Genomic DNA, 15268 nt, shown 5'->3' with positions numbered 1-15268 from the left:
CACGCATTATACTAGTGGTGGTTGAAATAAAATGCAAAGGCGAAAAAAAAATTACAAAAAGCACTAACTGCTCCCCTCGAAAATTAGAAATACTTAAAATAAAAAAATAAACTGAAGGTAATTGGACAAAACATTTAAAAGGGCAAGAAAGAATAACAATAAAAAGGAGAGAGAGAGAGAGAGAGAGAGAGAGAGAGAGAGAGAGAGAGAGAGAGAGAGAGAGAGAGATATGGACTGTCGAACCAAGTCATGCACTATTTCTCATACTTTATATTACTTTACTTCCACAACTGCCTGCATACACTCTCTTAAAGACTGAAGACCTTTAATATGCAAATTAGTTATTTTTAAGAATATGAAGAAGAAAGTAAAAAACTGCGGCCAAAAATTTCGATTTTTCTGTATATCGTATAAATCAAAAGCCACCGAAAATAGATTTATCTTTCTGTGATCTCGGCATAATGGTGTATGAGCCACGGGCCATGAAACTTTAACCACGGCCCCGTTGCCAGAAGCCCGATAGACTCATTTTATCCTTAAAAGAAAAACTACTGAGGCTAGAGGGCTGCAATTTGGCATGTTTGATGACTAGAGGGTGGACGACCAAAGAACTTCTACGGTTTCTACTGCGACAATATATCAAGTTTGTTTGTATGTTGTTTTCACGTTGCTTAGAACCAGTGGTTATCCAGCAACGGGACCAACGGCTTTACGTCGGGAGTGATGAACTTTCTATCACCAGAAATACACATCTCTCACCCCTCAATGGAATGCCGGAATATCGACCTCGCGGCCAACGAGGTGGCAGGCCAAGACGATACCAACCACGCCACCGAGGCGCTACAGTACATCAAGTCATCAGGACCGAGTTTCAGCCTCTCCAGTTCACATAGACGTCAAGTTTGTCAGATTTCATAAAATGGACCTTGCCCAAATATGTACTACTCTACCTCCTTCAAGGAAGGAAATATACGTATACAAAATGTCATTCATAGAAATGAGCTGCATAAATAATCCTGGCGAGCTATAAGCACTTTAAAGAATTCACTTCTTACAAAAAGGGAAGCAACGAACACGAAGGAGAAATGTGAAGATTAAACTGGATGGAAAAAAGTTACCAACGACGTAACACTTAAAAAAAGAACGTTATTAAATTGAGACATCAACAACACACACATACAGAGAGAGAGAGAGAGAGAGAGAGATGAGAGAGAGAGAGAGCGAGAGAGAGATGAGATTGAGAGAGAGAGAGAGAGAATCGCATCTGAGATATGCTACTTAAAAACGAGTAAACAAATAATTCCGGCGGTATGATTGGAGGGGGGTGGGCGGAAACTGCCTTGAGAGAGAGAGAGAAGAGAAGGAGACAGAGAGAGAGAGAGCGGGGGGGGGGAGAGAGACGACGATGGAGGAGAGAGAGGAGAGAGAGAGAGAGGAGGAGGAGGAGGAGGAGTGCCAGCGACGGGGGCACTGGGTCGCAGGCAAGGTCGGGGCCAGTCAGACTCGTATTGATCTTGCGGCCACAAGTCATCCCCCTCCACCCCCACCCCCTTTCCTACACACCCTCCTCCCTCCCTCACCAAATCCCCATAATCCCCCCGTCACTCCCCCCAACCCTAAGCCCTAGGTCCAAACGTACAAACCCCCTTAAAACCTTAGCACATGTCATAATACTCGTATAAGAGGGACAAGTATACCATTTACCAACACCTCTGAAAACAGCTTCGAACCAAGAGTAAGATTAAACCTTCAAGTTTTTTCGACTCGTATACAGCATCACTTCACAGTTGCCGAGACAGACCGCCGAGCGGACGAAGATGGAGGCGGAAGATGCACACAGAGAGAGAGAGAGAGAGAGAGAGAGAGAGAGAGAGAGAGAGAGAGAGAGAGACCCAACCGCGCCCGTCGCCATCCTCATTCGAAATAAAAGTCCCCCTCCTCCTCTTCTACGGACACCGCCCACCCAAATTAAACACGATTGTCGCAATATGAGAGAGAGAGAGAGAGAGAGAGAGAGAGAGAGAGAGAGAGAGAGAGAGAGAGAGAGAGAGAGAGAGAGAGAGAGAGAGTTGAATGGTTAATTTGCTTCGAAAAGTAATTTGGCGAAAATAGCCAAGCATCCGTCTCGGAGCGGTCTTAATTACGGACCGAGGCATTACGTACGGATGTTTTTTTTTCTATGTTCTCTTTCTTAGAACTATTAATCTAATCTTTCAAAAGTCTCTGACTCTTTCTCTCATGATACACATTCAAGTACAAGTAACCTTTTATTATTATTATTATTATTATTATTATTATTATTATTATTATTATTATTATTTCTATCTTTCAGTGAGTGAAGTGGTTCTCGGTGCTCCTTTCAACCCAGACAATATTTTGAGGTGACGTTGCTAAGCGACCCTACCCCTCATGAACAAGAGGGCATATAGACAGTGCCCAGCGCCCCTTGTAAAGTCACCTACCTGACCTCAAGTCTATTTTTGTTTGTTTGTATGGTGTTTTTAAGTTGCATGGAACCAGTGGTTATTCAGCAACGGGACCAACGGCTTTATACGTGACTTCCGAACCACGTCGAGGGTGAACTCCAAAGTCTATTTAGACTTTTTTATCGCAAAAAAAAAAAAAAAAAAAAAAAAAAGTCTTACAACGTTCAGTATAAACAAAAACAAAAACAAAAATACAAACAAACTATAAACAAGAGGGAACCCAATGAACCACGTCCCGGACGCGTTCGAAATCCAACAGGTTTTGGTCGACTATTCAAACAGACTGACTGACTGACTGACACATCTCTCCCCTCGAGGGCTCCCTCAGGGGGAGATTCGGGGACCCCTTCCCTTTTCTTCCTCAAAACAAACTGGCGTTTCCGAGAACTGCCAATTAAGGATTCCACCGTCGAGAGAGAGAGAGAGAGAGAGAGAGAGAGAGAGAGAGAGAGAGAGAATTCTGAATACTCTCTAAGGAAATAAAAATTACGATTTTGAAAGAGTACAGGAACTAAGAAGGAGAGAGAGAGAGAGAGAGAGAGAGAGAGAGAGAGAGAGAGAGAGAGAGAGAGAGAGAATTCTGAATACTCTCTAAGGAAATAAAAATTGCGATTTTGAGAGAGTACAGGAACCAAGAGGGAGAGAGAGAGAGAGAGAGAGAGAGAGAGAGAGAGAGAGAGAGAGAGAGAGACTGTATCAAGCTTGTTCCCAGAGATACGATTCATCTCCCTGTGCTTCCGAAATTGACAACATCGTTCGCTCGCTACCAGGGAATTTAATGTCTGGTTTCAATTTGGGATCTGACAAGTCATTCACTCATCTCCGTCTAGGAGTATGACGCAATATCGATGATTTTCCATCGCATACATTTTAATCTTTGGAACTTTCTTCCCGCCTCCTTGACTCCAATGTTAATATTTCCTTCTCGCTGGACTCTGCACATCAAACAAGATAGTTCTGAGGTGATAAAAGAATGAATAATATCAGTCCAGTGGGAAACCAGAGGCAAAACGAAAGTTCCAAAGGCAGGATGAATAAAAAAGAAAAAATGAATAGAAACACCGACCTGTGACTGGAGCTTCGATATCGATCATGGTCTTCTCCTGCCGGAGGAGGGCGGCGCCCTCATTGATGATCCTGAGGGCGGCGGCCTCCTCTATGCGACCTTCCAAAATGAAGTGGTTCTTTAGCCACTCGAATTTGGGTTTGCCTGTCTTCGGGTCGAAGACCTCCGTACACGTTAACTTGTGGGACGGAGGGAACGGTACACCTGCAGAAGGAGAAGAACAATAATTAAAATGAAATTCTACATATATATTATATATATATATTTTTTTTTTTTTTTTTTTTTTGGGGGGGGGGGAGGTTGTCGCCAAAAAAAATTTTGGGGGTCACCCAAAATTTTTGGGGGTCATAAAAAAAATTTGTTTTCGGGGGAGGTCGCCAAAAAAATTTTTTCTTGCGGGGGGTCGCTAAACAAAAAAATTGGGGAGGTGGGGGGAGGTGAGGGAGAGAGGAAGGGCAAAGTGTCTCGAAAGCTTACAGGTTTAAAATTGAAGAAATAAAATTTTATTTATTTTGATTTTTTTTAAAGAGAAGTTGACCAAATGGTCTAAGAATAAAGTTTTCAAAAGAGGTCAAGTGTGTGTGTGTGTGTGTGTGTGTGTGTGTGTGTGTGTGTGTGTGTGTGTGTGTGTGTGTGTTACACAAAAAAAATTCAAAAAAATATACATATATATTGTGCACGCTGAGAAGGTTAAAAAAAAATTCGACAGGCTTCACTAATTACGAGATTATTCTTTAGAAAAAGATTTCTCAAAACTAAAAATGTCCAAAAACAAAGAATCAATGACAACAACTGTATGTGTTCGATTTTGCTTTTCACGAACTTACTTCTATCCTGAGAGAGAAAGAGAGAGAGAGTGAGTTACACCACTGCATCATTTTACAAAAAGAGAGAGAGAGAGAGAGAGAGAGAGAGAGAGAGAGAGAGAATCCTCGCAACTCCCGGATCCATTCTATTAATTTTTGGCTAAAAAAAATAAAATAAAAAAAAGCAAAAGAAAAAAATCCATTTTAGGCGTGGGTGTTAGCAGTTAGGTCGTCTCTCTGCTTGAATCAGCTGTACCATTTAAGTCTCCCTGTTAAACAAATCTGTGTGTGTGTGTGTGGTGTGTGTGTTGGGTGTGTGTTGGGTCCCCTAAACTTCCAATATATCAAAAGATATGCCTGAAGCCATACAAGATTAAGTGAAGAAAAAAACGTAACTAAAACATCCACTCCATTGTATCACAACTTACAACACAGTAAAAGAGCGAGAGAGAGAGAGAGAGAGACGAGAGAGAGAGATGAGAGAGAGAGAGAGAGAGAGAGAGAGAGAGAGAGAGAGAGAGAGAGAGAGAGGCTTAATTTAAGCAATCTAAGCGATAGGTTATCTTCCATTTACGAAAATCAACCCTCCCACTTATTTCATAGTTAAAAAAAAATAATAATAAAACGAAGTGCTACTCCAAAAAATTTGCGCCTTCGAGTAGATTGTCTAAGTGAACTAAGTAATATCCCTTTATATATATATATATATATATATATATATATATATATATATATATATATATATATATATATATATACACTCTCTCCGAGAGGCAATTTATTACTATAATATAACCCTAAGTACAAAAAGTGACATCAATTCATGAGTTAGCTCACGAAACATTACGTACTTTTCAACAACAACAAAAAATCACTGGAAAAAAAAATACTCTTCATTCTTCTATGTAAATTGCGTTTTCAGGCAATTTCGGCGCAATAAACCGCATACACTGTCAACAGACATTTACAACAGGTTGGTTTCGTCATATATCTAAAAATAAGCAAGAATTTGTTATATAAAAATCGTTTATAATAATTCATTTCAAAAGTGTCCTCACACCGATCGAGTGAAAATAAAAAAATATAAAAAAAAACTAGATCAGACAAGAGTTGGGTCAAGGCATGGCGATTATTCAACACCCCCACCACATCCCTCCCCCCCCCCCCCCCACCCCCCCCAAATTGGAGGAACGGAGGGAGGGAGGGAGTAGGGAACAGACACCTTAAAGGGTAGAGAGAGAGGACAGGACGACAGAACTCTTCAGCTTGATCCATCCTGGACAAAATGACCTAAACACACACACACACACAAACCCGATTGCCTACAAAGCTTGCACACTTAAACACGGGCCCTAAAGACGACAACAGAACAGAATCTAACCCAAAGGCCAAGCGCTGGAACCTAATAGGTCATTCAGCGCTGAAAAGGGCGGCGAGAGTAGAAAGGTTTGAAAGGTGTAACAGGAGGAAAACCTCAAAGCAGTTGCCCCGTGAATCCAATTGTCAGGAGAGGGTGGAAAGGAAGGCTTGAGAAGGGGAATAGGAACAGAGGTCAAGGTAAAGGAACGATATGGGTTTGAGAAGGGGAATGTGAACGGAGGTACAGTAAAAGGAAGGATAGGGGTTGCAGCTAGGGGCCGAAGGGACGCTGCAAAGAACCGTGAGATGCATTGGACGGTACTAACCTCTCTACGGAGGATAGAGATGAAAGAAGTCGGGGACGAGAGAGAGAGAGAGAGAGAGAGAGAGAGAGAGAGAGAGAGAGAGAGAGAGAGAGAGGATCATCTTCGTGACCTTACCTGACCCAGCCAACACACTTCAAGTTTAAAGAAGAAGGACTTCTTCTTCCCTGGCACTTACATCCCCAAGCGAAGCCCCGACCAGCAACAGTCAGTTAAGTCAGTCCAGTCAAGTCAAGTCAAGTCAGTCAGCAAGGAAGGAAGGTGAGTTAAGGGGGAAAACGAAGAGGGGTGTGTGGAGGGAGGGAGGAGGAAGGGTGTCGGAGGGGGAGGAGGGGGAAGGAAGGGAAGGTCCCACAACGACCACTTATCGATCAACACCAGCGCCGACAGCGATATTTAAATTCAGAACTTAAAATAAAACAATTATATTTCGTTCTCGACCTTTTATGCTCTTTATACACACTTTTCATAACAAGTCAATTAAGGCTTCATTAGATTTAAAAATAAAAGGCAAAATCACAATGACGCCTCGGAATCAAAGCTAACGATCTACAATCCCCTCCCCCTCCCCCCCTCTCTCTCTCTCTCTCTCTCTCTCTCTCTCTCTCTCCCTCAGGACGCACACGCCTCTCCCTCCCTCCCTCCCTCTCCCCCTCCTCTAGCCTTCGGATCGTTCCTTTTATTCCCCTTCCCCTAACCCCCGCCCTCCCTCCCCCCCCAACAAGGCCCAGCCAATATCCAACTTTATTTTTCCAATTAGTGATTTTTATTATTGTTTCTAATGGGTTGTTTTGTTGTGCATGCAAGCAGGCTCCGAAAGCAAAAAGCACGTAAGCTACATCGAACATACACACGAACACAAACACACAAACACACACACACAAGCGCACACAAGTACAGATCGGGTCGTCGTAATAAATCAACACATGAGAACACGCAGGCATAATCGTACCCTAACTTAATTACCAGTTCAGAGCAGGAGGACTAATTTGGTCAGAAAGAGAGAGAGAGAGAGAATGTGCCCTGATTAAATAGCGTTAGGAACCACTTCTTCACAGTGGAAAACTAATACAAAATATATACAAATATAGAAACAAAAGTCAAAACAGCAGCGAATAAAAAAAAAAAAAGACGAAAAATAAAAGGAATCACTAGGCAACACATCCCCATTAAAATAATCTGAAGCCACTTTTCCCGCATCTACTTCTCCATCCACTAAAAGTTCGAAAACCCAATAATACCCAAGCCCCTATGTACCCACCCATGCGCCACCCACCACACCCAGTTCCCAAGGATGAGGAAGGTAATGACTCGAGATGTTGATTACAGGTGACTTAATGGTAGCCTACGACAACTTTGAAACTTTCACTACAATGTCGAGATATACATCATAAGGATGACAGTAAATCACAGAGAATGAGAGAAAAGGATGACAGTAAACCACAGAGAATGAGAGAAACTTAAAAAAGGGGTAACAAAAAATCAAAGACATGATGCAAAAGTCACAGAGACCATGCCCATTGGAGCCAAAGAACATCCTGTCGGTAATTCGAACGATCCGACAACAGTGAAAGATGGGTCTAGCCGTTCATTTAAAACCCGGTAAAAGAAGAACATTCTGGCAATCTCTCCTAACACTAAATTTCCTCTCTATAGCAGTCTTTCCCGCGTCGTGAAAACTCCTGCATAACTCAAGCCACCTTCCTTAACACAAAATTGCCATTACTGATTCATCCCAACATCTATCAGGAATTGTCATTTACAGATATATAGCTAATGTCCATTTTCTCCTTTGCAGCCGTGAGATGCCTACACAGAACTTCATTATCAACTTAACCTCCAATCCACTTTGCACTGCATCGTAATCATCTTATGTCATGAGTTAAAAGCCCCAATAACAATGTATATGATACTGTATTCTTCCAAAATACAACCAGGTTAAAAAAAAAAAGCAAACAATCTTCTTCAGCCAACTCACATCTATATCTTATCTCTGGATAAATACAAACATTCAAAACAATGCTTCCTTATCTATTCCGGACATTACAAGAACACAAACTGGATAAACGATGATGATTACACGCTAGTCTATGTCATTTATAAAAATCCTGAGAGAGAGAGAGAGAGAGAGAGAGAGAGAGAGAGAGAGAGAGAGAGAGAGAGAGAGAGAGAGAGAACGGAATTCCCTCGTTACTTCTGGAACAGTGAAAAGATATGACGTTAAAGTATTACAATGAAGCACTTATGTCTTGCATGTACGTAAAGTTGACGGAAGACGGCATACACATTAATATTTACTGTTATAAGAAGGGAGTTGATCCTGTTTGTCCGTCCCACATAAAACCTGTTTGTGCGCAGCGTAAAACCTGATTGTCTGCCCGCGTAAAACATGTTTGTCCGCCCCGTGTTAAACCTGTTTGTCCGCGCGGTGTGAAACGTGACGTGTCGGGAAAGTAAGCTCGTACACTTTTCTTATCGAATGCGCAAACTACAGCAGCAGCGGACTGACGTGTGCGCAGGCAGCGTAGCGCACGCCACCAAGCTCATAAAAAATCATATATATGCCCATATCTTTCCAATGAGATAATGTATGAGAGTCGGCTCTTGCCCTATACACCAACCATATAGGCCAATGAACGTCCGCAAATCCTCGATGGACGTGTAACCGATCCTATACGTCCTATAAAATCCTTGAACTCGCGTCAACACACCTTAAGGGTTCTGCTATGTTCTCCAGGCACGTGACGAATCTCGTGGCTTGGATCCCTATCCCGGTCCTCACCCCCCCCCCCCCCCCCCCCACCCCCCCCCCCATTTAGTACTCCCCGGTCCCCAAGTAATTAACTAATCTACAACGTAAGCCATTTTAATAAGAATGTTAACTACCTCCTCACAGTGCCGTGCAACAACGTCCAACTCTTTTTCTGTCTCGTTCTGCGGTTCTGTTTTCCCCGTTATATAACTATGGTTCTTTCGGAGGAAAGAATATCCCAAGGGTTCACTGAAGATGATGGGAGTTATTTATGGTAAGCTAAGGACATTGTTTGGTGGACCTATTTATTGTAAGCTAAGGACATTGTTTGGAGGACCTATTTATTGTAAGCTAAGGACATTGTTTGGAGGACCTATTTATTGTAAGCTAAGGACATTGTTTGGAGGACCTATTTATTGTAAGCTAAGGACATTGTTTGGAGGACCTATTTATTGTAAGCTAAGGACAGTGGGTTGGTTCAGTGTTCAACTGTAAAAAAAAAAATGTGTATAAGGAAACTGAACCACTAAATTTAACTTCATGGCTCTTTCCCTCCACTTTCATATTGGAACGTGAACATTCTTCGACTCCATAATTAATAATAATAATAATAATAATAATAATAATAATAATAATAATAATAATAATATCACTCATTGATGTCGCAATACCATGGGACACCAGACTTGAAGAAAAAGAGAGAAAAAATGGATAAGTATCAAGACCTGAAAATAGAAATAAGAAGGATATGGGATATGCCAGTGGAAATTGTACCCATAATAATCATAGGAGCACTAGGCACGATCCCAAGATCCCTGAAAAGGAATCTGGAAAAACTAGACGCTGAAGTAACTCCAGGACTCATGCACAAGTGTGTGATCCTAGAAACGGCGCACATAGTAAGAAGAGTGATGGACTCCTAAGGAGGCAGGATGCAACCCGGAACCCCACACTATAAATACCACCCAGTCGATTGGAGGACTGTGATAAAGCAAAAAAAATATATATATACGTATATACATAAAAATAATAATATCCTAAGTAAGCCCTATACACCTATTAGTCAACCTTATCCACTGCCTTTATCTACAGCGATTCTACACATCCATTTAGTCAGTTTTGTACTGCTTAAGCCTTGTTATACCAAGCATTTGTTTGTTTGTTTTGTTTGTTTGTACGGTGTTTTGACGTTGCATGTAACCAGCGGTTATTCAGCAACTTCTATCACCAGAAATACACATCACTGACCCCTCAGTGGAATGCCCGAGAATCGAACTCTCTGCCATCGAGGTGACAGGCCAAAACCATACCGATCACGCCACTGAGCAGCTTATACCTAGCGAGGACACCCAGAAACAATATAAGTTTAATAAAGAAGAGATCAAAATAAAGAGAACATGGAGGCTTTAGCAACAACCACAAGAAAAACTCGAACACCGTTTCTCAATACAAATCCAGAGCTCCACAATCACATTCATATCCAAGATATGAATGATATCAAATTGGTCACGATCATTTGTGATTTACCGAGCCAAATCTGATATGTAAAATACCTATGGACTAGTATTGAATATGAAACTTATAACACTCACATTAGCTAAAATCATCATGTGATTTGGGTTTCTCTTTATCAAAATCATCAGTATTCTTTTTTTTTTTTTTTTTTTTTTTACCTAAAACATATATGCCGTACATAAATCAAAGGTGATTGACAGAAGCAAATCTGACTTGTGATACCTTAGGACGGGTGTTGAATATGAAGGATTTATTACACTTCAAATCGTATTTAAGCCTCAAAATCGCATGTATTATACTTTTGTTCAGCTTTATTGCCAATCGGGTGAACTTCATTCAAATATATATTTTAAACAAGCCTTTAAAATGCAACATTCAAAAGCAAAAGTTAATATAAAAGCTCATATCTTGTTTCCACGATGAAAATATCGCTGCAACATTTCAATTGTAATCTCTACGGACGCATTAAAATTCAATATAAACATATTCCATAAAACTGTACCCACTGTTTTCCCTGTCAACGGGGCGAGGATTATCTTCGCCGACCGCGTTACTAAAAATTCTGCTGAAGCATATATGGGAAATTTTAAAATACATCAAAAGTTAAAAGTTAAAGTCACAATATCTCAAAATTTATTACTATTTCCTTTATTGTAACTCATGGCCAGTGAGTTCTGTGAAAACTTTATTTGCAATTTCATGGGTGTGCTAAGCTTGTTTTATTCGAAGTAATACTTCGGAGCGGACTACAATCTTTTCCACTTGAATTACCTGTACTATAGTAGATTCACATCACCCGTGCATTTTATGTCTAGGCCAGTCCCTTACGACGCTCCTGAGGCTGTTGATAAGCCAATCACAGGGCTGGAATCTCTCAGTCTCTCTCGAGAGTTCACATAGGCAGGACGTATGTTCCACCTCTCCTGAAAGACGGATCCCTCAGGAGAGGTGGAACAAAGAATCTACCCATGTGAACTCTCGAGAGACAGAGTTTCCAGCCCTGTGATTGGCTTATATCAACAGCCAATCAGGAGCGTCGTAAGGGACTGGCCTTGACATCAAATGCACGGTTGTGGTGAATCTACTCTAGTTAATACTTCGGAGTTGACTTCAATCATTTCCATTTCAATTACCTGTCCTAGTTAGAGAAGAAACCCGACTTGGGATACGTTTGTATGCACATTTCTCGCCTCAATGCAGATACAGTATCCAACCACTCCACTGCCAGTCAGTATTTATTTTACAATCTCTAAAACCATTTTTTTTTTTAATGCATAGGCGCGCACACACCGCTGCCATGTCCTTGGTAGGTAAAAGAAAAACCGTAGCCTGGCGTCCAATGACTATTTTATATTGATATGTTATTTATTTTATTTATTTATTTATATATTTATTTGTATATTGGTATTATACCAAACACTAGGACAACTAAGGCCATTCAGCGGTGAAACAGAAACTGACTGTGAAAAGGTTTGAAAGGCGTAACAGGAGGAAAACCTCAAAGCAGTTGCCCTATGAAACAATTGTTAGGAGAGGGTGGACAGTAAGATGGAAGAAAGAATATTTGAATGGAGGTACAGTAAAAGGATTGAGAGAGGTTGCAGCTAGGGGCCGAAGGGACGCTGCAAATAACCTTTAAGTAATTGCCTACATTTGAGCATACCGATAAATTAATAATAATAATAATAATAATAATTAAATGACTATATAGCTTAAGTCAAATTGCCAGAAAGTGAGGCAGCCATTTCTGCATACCGATAAATTAATAATAATAATAATAATAATAATAATAATAATAATAATAATAATAATAATAATAATAGATGATTATATGGCTTAAACAAAATAGCCAGAATGCGACTTCATTTCAAAGCTTAGTGACGATTTCTTGGCCCCGTATCTTGAACGGATTACCAGATGGTCGTTATCTTTAGTTGACTCAAGTGTTACAACTAGAATTTCTGTTTGTATCTCCTATGATTTTTGGCCAACACTGATAAGATAAGAAAGAAGGAAATGAAAAAAAACAGCAGCAGTACTATGTACACAATACATGATCACACTAATACAACAGACCTTGATGACATCTTGACCATTAAAGGCCAAGAATCCACGGATGTATGTTTGTTTGTTTGTATGGAGCTTTTACGTTGCATGGAACCAGTGGTTATTCAGCAACGGGACCAACGGCTTTACGTGACTTCCGAACCACGTCGAGAGTGAACTTCTATCAACAGAAATACACATCTCTCACTCCTGAATGGAATGGCCGAGAATCGAACCCGCGACCACCGAGGTAGGACGCTAATACCATAACAACCACGCCGCTAAAGAAAGTGAGCCAACAGTCATTGCTGCAAAGCCCAGGCCTTTCGACTTTTCGTCCTTTATAATAAGCGGTACTCCATTGTTTCACTTTCCTTAGTGGGTTTTGTCTTTATTTACATTCTACATTATATATATATATATATATATATATATATATATAATAAATATCATATATATATATATATATATATATATATATATATATATATATATATATATATATATATAGATGACTGGTAAAATTGCTCTGTCACACCAGAATTCCATATAATAAAAGGAGCTCATAAAAACGCCAAAATATAGAGAGTATTATATATTTAAGAGACTGCTCTGTCTCTCTGAAGAGAGAGAAACAGTATGCTCTGAAATATAGTACTTACCCATATATTTATTTGGACCGTTTTTTGTTAAAGGGCTCATTTTATTAGATATGCATACATGGATAATCCATAAATTTAAATTGGCGTCTTGCTATGATTATTAAAAATACCTTCAGCCAAGGTTTAAGTAACTTCTCTGTCAGGATACAATGAACATGTCATTGTACATAACATCTGCATTTCTTCATTGCAAAAACTGCATCAAAATATAAAACATTCTTGAACAGACTACTAAATAAAAAAAACCGCTATCACATTATATCATTCTGACGAATAAATTTGATAGACTTGAAGATACTTAAATTAAAATAACTACTTTAAAAAGTAAAACATTCCTAACAGACACAACTCTGACGAATACATCTGATCGACTTCAAAACCATTCAATAAAACCGATAATAACTAGTTTTACGGCTCCAAAATAACACACATGTATACACTACAGGGAGAAGACGGCGCCAACAGCAGCTACCTAAAAGGGGCAAAGAAAATCACAAGTACTATAAAATGTACGATGAGTGGCCTGTCTGCAGTCATGCACATTAAGTACCACCTGAAACCACAACTCGCCAAACACAATCCCCCCCCCCCCCCCCACCCCCCCCCCCCCCACCCCCCCCCCCCCCCCCCCCCCCCAAACCTCTCTCTCTCTCTCTCTCTCTCTCTCTCTCTCTCTCTCTCTCTCTCTCGTGTGTGTGTGTGTGCGCGCGCGCACCCTCGAGATGTGTGTATATGTGTATAGTATAAATATAAATGGCCACAACAGTAAGAAGATTAAACGCAAGACCTCTGATAACTCTTGGGATATGTGATATATATTTATTTATATAGAATGAGAGAGAGAGAGAGAGAGAGAGAGAGAGAGAGAGAGAGAGAGAGAGAGAGAGAGAGAGAATGAGTTGCAGTTGTGTTAGCGTGTCGTGGGTGGACTTCCGCCACTTAATTACATAGAAAAGTACAACTGCTATATCAAAAGCATACGCCCCTGCAATATTGTACATGCGATGAATTCGCCTCTCTGCAACAACAGCCCACTGCGCATACATCGAAAACTGACACATACATACATACAGTACAGCTGCCTCTGCATTGTAATGCATATGCTATGAATGTATACATATATGACACGTATCCTTAAATCCACGGTAGAAAAGGAACTTGGAATAAGTACTTTCATGGTATATTCTACATCTTCAAGTTCACACTTGAAAATGTAGAATATACGACGAAAGACCCTGTTTCACTTACCTTTCTACTATTCTCAAGTATGTGTTCACTTCGTGCTACGTTGGATATAGCACGTATATCAATGCGATGACAGCACGTCCTGTCATTAACGACAGATGCTGAGTGACTAAAACACAAAACTGAACATTTTATATATCTATAATATTACACACTTGCAAAGAAATAAAACTTCCCTACTCTTCTCTCTTACCAACTTAATAACCAAGCCAGCAAATTAGCTAACCACGATGAATAAGTAATGAACTTACGCACGAACTTGACTGGCATACCAATATGGACGAGGCCGTCGACGCGAATGACTGAGAAAAAAAAATCACACACACGACAAATGATCGCTGGGAAAGCCGTGTTTATACCTTTCACTGCTTCAATTGCCTTCGATTCGAAGAAACGGCTTAAAATTGACTATATTTTGAAAGGTCAGGTGGATACGTCTGAGAAATACCCACTGATAAAATTTACCATACTTTGAACGGTCAGCTGGAGACGTCTGAGTAATTACCAACTGATAAACTGATAATATTCAACGACAATCGCACCAGAGGAGGAGGATTGCTACCCAACTCTTTGGTCTAACCTGTCGCTCTCCCTATTCTCAAACAAGGGAAGGACGAAGGGTTTACGTATAAGACTTCTTTCGAGTTATGAACGTAAATTACAGTCAATTCTTCAAGGACAGAGTCAACAAAAACTGGGACCTCGTACTATACAACACCCGAGGAAAACAACGCGATCGGATTATAAGATAAGAGCAAGGCTAACGATAACAGCTGGGTCTAAGTAAGGGCAGATCAGGTCAAACGTAACTGAGACCAGTAATCAATCACGATGCCTGCGAATATTCAGAAAATTTAAGACAATTATCAATAATGGATTACAGTCCAAGTAAGGTCAGCAAATTCGTCCATCACGCGAAGCTACGAGTCCCGGATGATGTCAGAGAATGGTGTACTAGGTGGGAAACAAATACTCGAAGCAAAACATCTGCGAAACGGTATCCTGGGA

General features: G+C 40.5%; 1 protein-coding gene across 2 annotated transcripts in view; it reads right to left on the bottom strand.

The window, feature by feature from the left end:
* The window catches only part of LOC135205212 (serine/threonine-protein phosphatase 2B catalytic subunit 2-like), a gene marked incomplete in the record, with an annotated part of 245505 nt that overhangs the window by 77013 nt on the left and 153224 nt on the right, over positions 1-15268 (bottom strand). For both annotated transcript variants that reach the window (XM_064235574.1, XM_064235582.1), the window contains 1 exon segment: positions 3553-3756. In XM_064235574.1, coding sequence (XP_064091644.1) covers positions 3553-3756 — 204 coding nt within the window.

This window comes from Macrobrachium nipponense, chromosome 24 (assembly GCF_015104395.2).
Source record: "Macrobrachium nipponense isolate FS-2020 chromosome 24, ASM1510439v2, whole genome shotgun sequence".
NCBI lineage: Eukaryota > Metazoa > Arthropoda > Malacostraca > Decapoda > Palaemonidae > Macrobrachium > Macrobrachium nipponense.
The sequence above is the reverse complement of the archived record's forward strand: the minus strand, read 5'-3'. Positions and strand labels throughout refer to the sequence as shown.